The sequence below is a fragment of the Lolium rigidum genome, chromosome 3, assembly GCF_022539505.1.
Source record: "Lolium rigidum isolate FL_2022 chromosome 3, APGP_CSIRO_Lrig_0.1, whole genome shotgun sequence".
Taxonomy (NCBI): Eukaryota; Viridiplantae; Streptophyta; class Magnoliopsida; order Poales; family Poaceae; genus Lolium; species Lolium rigidum.
The window spans coordinates 361936766-361943488 of NC_061510.1; the positions used below are offsets into that span (position 1 = coordinate 361936766).

At 51.2% G+C, this 6723-nt stretch overlaps 2 protein-coding genes across 2 annotated transcripts in view; one reads left to right on the top strand and one right to left on the bottom strand.

Moving 5' to 3' along the window:
* Positions 1-3489: 3489 nt before the first annotated feature.
* LOC124700430 (probable zinc metalloprotease EGY3, chloroplastic) lies at positions 3490-5976 on the top strand. Its single transcript, XM_047232562.1, has 5 exons — positions 3490-4246; positions 4334-4531; positions 4647-4871; positions 4986-5224; positions 5312-5976. Exons 1-5 carry the CDS (start codon positions 3677-3679, stop codon positions 5820-5822), a joined length of 1743 nt encoding a protein of 580 aa, XP_047088518.1. The 5' UTR covers positions 3490-3676; the 3' UTR covers positions 5823-5976.
* A 330-nt stretch (positions 5977-6306) lies between these two features.
* LOC124704160 overlaps positions 6307-6723 on the bottom strand; it is a 2299-nt gene continuing 1882 nt past the window's right edge. Inside the window, exon 5 of the mRNA XM_047236396.1 lies at positions 6307-6580. Within this exon, the coding sequence (XP_047092352.1) occupies positions 6551-6580 (30 nt within the window). The 3' untranslated portion in view covers positions 6307-6550. The remainder of the gene's footprint in view (positions 6581-6723) is intronic.

Genomic DNA, 6723 nt, shown 5'->3' on the forward strand with positions numbered 1-6723 from the left:
CCGGCGGATACCCAGCGGAGGAGGAGGAATCATCCTCCTCCTCTTCCTCCTCTTCCTCTGCTTCTTCTTCTTCCTCCTCCTCGTCGGAGGAGGTGGAGTTCGCCCAGGAGTGGAGGTCGTCTTCGCTCTCGCTCTTCAGCTCCCCGTTGACATAGGCATCCCAAATGGGCCTGCCGAAGATAGTACCCGGGGTTTACTGAAGGCCCACTACCCGAAGGATAAGAAGGTTCGAGAGCCCAAGATGTATTAAGGGAAATAGAGTTGTAATAGAAAGTATTGTTTGTAATCTGATGGGATGAGTTAGAAACCGTCCCGAACTCTGTAACTTGTACAAGACGAAACCCTCGGCTCCACCTCTTATATAAAGGGGGAGTCGAGGGACGAAGAGATCATCGAATCATTGTTCACAAACCCTAGTTTTCATAATCGTCGAGCACTTTTCGGCTGAAACCTTCGAGATCTACTTACCCTCTACTTCTAACTAAACCCTAGCCTATCACCCGTAGGCATTGACAAGTTAATCCCTTGTCAATTGGCGCCGTCTGTGGGAACTAGAGGCGTAAGGATCTGATCTCGATGGCACGTTCAAGATCTTCGACATCGTCAACCGGAAGCAACACTATGGATCGAGGTAAACAGATCGCTGCTGGTCTTGTCGATTTTGTTCCTCACCCACCCTCCCGTTTGGATGCATATGCGTATCTGGCGGAGCCCATGGAGATGACGTTCGGAAGGTTTCGCTTTCGCGTCGAGAAGGAAGGATCGTATCGTGTCGAAATTCCGATCTCGTCGGGATCATCGGCGGTCGATTTCGATTTTTCAAGCTATGCGTCGTCAACCGAGTCAGGAGAAGAAGAAACCTCGGAAACACGCTACGTCAGCACCAGAACAAGAGAGAAACTCGCCAAGATCTTCAACGACATATCGTTCGAGTCATCTGCGGACTCATATATAAGCGATGGCTCAAGCGATGTCGACAGTTACGACTTCATCGACAAATCTATCACAGTGGGCGAGGTCTTCATCAATCTCAACAATGATGTCACCAAACCCAACATAGATCTGAGTGCAAAATACCATCAGATTTATGCTATCGAAGATCAAGAGGAAACATCAGAGGCTTTCGACGATTTGGGTAATCCCTATGTCGATCCCTCAGATCTAAGGAGAGGTATGGGCACTAAATATGTTGGGCCCACACCACGTGTCAGAGTTCAACTTCCACAAGCAGCCTGGGATAGAGCTGCAAAAGCCCTAGATGGTTCGGAGCCAATGACGACAACGGCCACTGCTCAAGAACTGCAAGCTTATCAATATAGACTCGCACGAGCTGCCAGAAACATAGAAAAACAGACAGTTGAGCTGAACAGGAGAAAGGAGGCAGCTTCTGCATCCAGCAGGAGAAGGGCAGATCTAAGTCGACAATCTAGAGTTTCGGATGATAGCCACAGGGAGGCTCGGAACAGAGGAAGATCAAGGTTGCAACACATACCCGAAGCAGAAAGAGAGCACTTAATCCAAAACCTCGACATGTCCTTTATGTCGATAGATGAAAGAGGAAACATTATCCCTAAGACACCAGAAGCTGGGTACATGGCGACACAAGCTTATATCCTCGCATCTAGGCCACCAGCAGGTGATCCAAGAGAAACGTTATACAATATGGCGTTAGCAGGGGTTGGAGCTATGGGGACAGCGTTTGTAACAACGCCTCCCGAAGGAGCGGCAAGGCAAAATAGTCCACGACCCGCAGCAGCAACGGCGGCAGCTCCTGAAGGGCCCAGTGGAGCAAGAGATACAGGAGTACAAGCAAGGGTCGATAGAGCGAGGCAAAGCAGAAGAGACCATCGGCAATCCCCGGAGCTTAACGACGAGGATATGTGTGGCCTGCCGTGCTTCACGAGGAGAGTACGAAAAACTCGAGTCCCTTCGGGATTTAAGTTGCCTGATCATTTCAAAAAATTCGACGGCTTGCAAGATCCAGAGGATTGGCTAGTTGATTACCTCGAGACGGTAAAGTTAACTGGAGGAACTAGGGCAACAGCAATGCAAAGTATTCAAGTGCACTTGAGTGGAGCCGCACGATCTTGGATCAAAAAGCTTCAGCCAGGATCTATCGACAGCTGGGAAAGTTTCGAGGATGTATTCGTCAAGAACTTCAGGTCCACGTGCAAAAAACCTGCGTCGTTAGAAGAGCTGAGGGCATGTCGACAAAAGCCGGATGAGTCAATGAGAAAATACATCCAAAGGTGGAACATCATAAAAAACTCGGCAGAAAATATATCTGACGAGAGAGCAATAGATGCGTTTGTCGCAGGAGTTAGGCGTGGAGACTTTGTCGAGGACTTGGGAAGGACCAATCCAAAGACAAGTATCCGCGTTGATGGAGATAGCAAATAAATGGGCGGATGGAGAAGATGCTGTCCACAATAAACGGCACAGGTCACCAGAAGAGGACCGTGGTCGAAATTATCAATCGAGGCGACGATTTCCTCGGCAGTACCCGAACTACGACGCCCCAGGGCAAATTTCGGCAGGATTTCGGACAAACACAGGAGGAAGCAATAGAGATGATTATCAAAAAAGCAATGAGCAGCGAAGCGATAACAGGGACGACTCCCGCAACAGACAAAATAGTGGGCCAAGGTTTCCAAGACCTTTCGTGTCCCCCGAAGATATGTTAAACGGACCATGCCAGATGCATTTTTTCCTCGACAGCAACGGAAAAAGACAGTCAGGACACCTGCAGAAAGACTGTCGAAATTTTCAAGCAATGTTCAGATACGCAGAAAACGCTCACGCTCGAGCAGCACAGAGAAACCCTCGGGAGCCCAGGAGTGAAATTCATCTACCGCCACCCCCCGCGATTACAGACGACTAAAGGCCCTCCCGTCCACCAGCTGGCCAGCGAGCGCGCTGGGCCCAGGTCTTTAGTCGCGGTTCGGGTGGCGAACCGCGACTAAAGACCCCATTAGTCGCGGTTCCTATATTTTGGCGACTAATGGGGCTGGACGGAAGGCCATTTTTCTACCAGTGAAGGGAGCACTCGCCACGATTAAGGGATATAAATTTAGTCAAAAGATAACATCCTCTAAGTGTGACCAATATTATTGCCAAAAATATGAACATTTATAGTATCAAATCAATAATAATAGATTCACCGTAAGATATATTTTCATGATATATTTGTTTCATTTTGTAGATTTTACAATTTCTTTTTTAAATTAGTCAAAATTTGTAAGGTTTAATTTTACTAAATTTATAAGCTTTGTTCGGGTTGTTCTCTTACTTAGTCACTTGTGCACGGACGCAAATGTGTGTTTGGGTGAGTATGATTTGTGTGTGTGGCCCACACAGGAAGCTCCGACTTCTACCTAGCGAACCGAGCTGCCGCCAAGTGTGCATCGTCCTGACCAATTGGATAAGCCGGGGGCATTAACCTCCTTCGTCGCCACCCGCCACTACTCGATCGATCACCTCATCAGCTCCGGCCGTCGCATTCTTCACGACTCCTCCCGGCGCCTTCTCCAACTTTCTAGAACTCTCGCCATCCTCCTCTTTCCAAACCATTTTAAGCGCTCCGCCATGAACTCCCAAGCTCTCCACACCGAAACTGAAGCACACCAGACCGAGCAAGCAGCAGGCACGATAAACCGAGCCCCACAGCTCGCTGCCAATGGCTTCCACTTCCCTCGTGGCCTCTATCATGTGTACTGGTAGCAGCACCAGTACTAGGAGTACAGCCTTATCAAGGAGGAGCTTCTGCAAGAACCTTCACAGGGTCCATGTCAGGCCTGTCAGGAACAGGTCCGTCGTCAGGTGCTCGCTGCAGGAGCAGCAAGAGCAGGCGACGGAGAACCGGCGAGCTTCCTCCATTGCCGTGGCTCCTGACGAGCAAAAGGTCGAGGAGGCGAAGGCATCTTCTCATCATGCCAGCGTAGGAGGAGGAGATCATCAGGAAGGAGGTGATGGTGAGGACGGCGAGAGGAAGAGCAGGGAGGAGCAGCAGGAGGTGGACTGGAGGTCGGACGAGGAATTCAGGAAGTTCATGGGCAACCCTTCCATCGAGGCCGCCATCAAGCTCGAGAAGCAGCGCGCCGACCGGAAGCTCCGGGAGCTCGACCGCGAGCCCGACGCCAGCCCGGTCTCCGGCCTGCTCCGAGGGTTCATCAAGAACACGCTGGAGCGGGAGAAGCAGAGGCTGGAGGAGGCCGAGAAGACCTTCAAGGCGCTCGACCTCAACAAGGTAGCTAACTGTACAAAATTCAATTGAATACTGAATTGGAGATGAGAGACTGATAAAGATTTGTTGATCTCTGGTGTAATGGTGCAGCTGAAGAGCTGTTTTGGGTACGACACGTTCTTCGCGGTGGACGTGCGGAGGTTCGGCGACGGCGGCATCTTCATCGGCAATCTGAGGAAGCCGATCGAGGAGGTGAGGCCTAAGCTGGAGAAGAAGATCGCGGAGGCGGCCGGGACAGAGGTCACCCTGTGGTTCATGGAGGAGAGGAACGACGACATCACAAAACAGGTTAGGAATATCATTGATCATCTCGTGTCCACTTGTGGTTTGCAAAAGAAACTTGAAATGCCTGTCATTTATGATCACTGATAGTTACAGAATCATGTGTTTGGATTCTGTTCAGGTGTGCATGGTGCAGCCGAAAGCAGAGATCGAGCTGCAGCTCGAGGTCACCAAGCTGAGCACGCCATGGGGCTACCTGAGCGCCGTGGCTCTGGCCGTCACGACCTTCGGGACCATAGCTCTCATGAGCGGCTTCTTCCTCAAGCCCGGCGCGTCCTTGGACGACTACGTCTCCGACGTCCTCCCTCTCTTCGGAGGCTTCCTCTCCATCCTCGGCGTGTCCGAGGTACTGCACCTATATTCAGTCTCCTGCATATATGCATCTGCAGATTAATCTTCTCTTGCTTATTCCCCGTTGCTGTAATCATCTTGGGATGAATAACAAGCTCGTATGTGTCAGATTGCGACGAGGTTGACGGCGGCCAAGTACGGCGTGAAGCTGAGCCCGTCGTTGCTGGTGCCGTCCAACTGGACGGGGTGCCTGGGCGTGATGAACAACTACGAGTCGCTGCTGCCGAACAAGAAGGCCCTGTTCGACATCCCCGTCGCCCGCACGGCCAGCGCGTACCTGACGTCGGTGGTGCTGGCCGTCTCGGCGTTCATCGTCGACGGCAGCTTCAACGGCGGCGAGAACGCCCTGTAAGTAGCAGTTCATCTGCCATACATCTCGCCATTGTTAATACTACCAGAGTAAAGTAGAGCTCTGACGTTTTTTCGCGGCGGCAGGTTCATACGGCCGGAGTTCTTCTACAACAACCCGCTGCTGTCGTTCGTGCAGCTGGTGATCGGGCCGTACGCCGACGAGCTCGGGAACGTGCTGCCCAACGCTGTGGAGGGCGTCGGCGTGCCGGTGGACCCGCTGGCGTTCGCGGGGCTGCTGGGGATCGTGGTCACGTCGCTGAACCTGCTGCCGATCGGGCGGCTGGAGGGCGGCCGGATCGCGCAGGCGCTGTTCGGCCGGAGCACGGCGGCGCTGCTGTCGTTCGGCACGTCGCTGCTGCTGGGAGTGGGCGCCATCAGCGGCAGCGTGCTGTGCCTGGCGTGGGGGCTCTTCGCCACATTCATCCGCGGCGGGGAGGAGATTCCCGCGCAGGACGAGATCACGCCGCTCGGCAGCGAGCGCTACGCGTGGGGCTTCGTGCTCGCCGTCGTCTGCCTCCTCACGCTCTTCCCCAACGGCGGCGGCACCTACTCCAGCTCCTTCCTCGGCGAGCCCTTCTTCAGGGGCGGCATCTAGACCCACCCGGCAGCCACTAGTGTAGAAAGAGTTGGGGCTGCTGCCCGAGTTTCCACCTCCGATTCATGTCACTGTGTCAGTGTATAGTAGCGTAGCAATTTTACTAACAACTACAGTTTGAAAATTTAAAATCCTCTAGTGCTCTTTTTGTGTCTTTTCGATATAGAAACGTCCCCTCCAACTGTATTGTACAAGCCCTCCATTAATTCTGAGATGTTCTCCAGCAGTGACAAGGAGAGAAATCGTACTATTACACTGATGCCACATGATCGGTGTAGTTTCCTGTTTCTGAAACATTGGTGTATTTGATAGGTATAAACTGAGGAATCATGCATTGGGAAATATTAACGAACACTTGTTTATGTTTCATCAATGGGTAGAAAACATGTCAAATATTCATGAAAGAGTGAGAATGCCAGTGATAAATTTGCGTGCTCACAATCAAGTAAAGACATTTTTCAAGATAAGAGGCACAGTTTATTCGTTAGAAGAGTTATTGGGTCAAACTGCATATATAATCATAAGTGTTTGATCAGCTACATCTTAATATTAGCATATGTGGCATGGCCTCATCTGATCTTATCGAAGAATTCAGCCCTGCCTGTGCTCCAACTATGTTCTAATACGGCCATCTCCGCCTTCAAAATTGTACTTACACCATAGATTGTTGAATTGAACCTAGTGGTCGCCTGGTCGGTGGCAACCATCGCCTGTCTGAGCTTCAGGTGTCACCACCTCCGCACCAGCGATGTGAGCAGCTGCAAGGATAAAAGGAAGCATGTTAGCATTCTCCTAATTGCTTCAAGAAGTTCAACCGGCCATTATCTGCGAGTGAAGGAAAAAATAATTGACAATAGGAGCCAAGATGACTTTTCAACTCAAATCAAGAAACACATAGCCT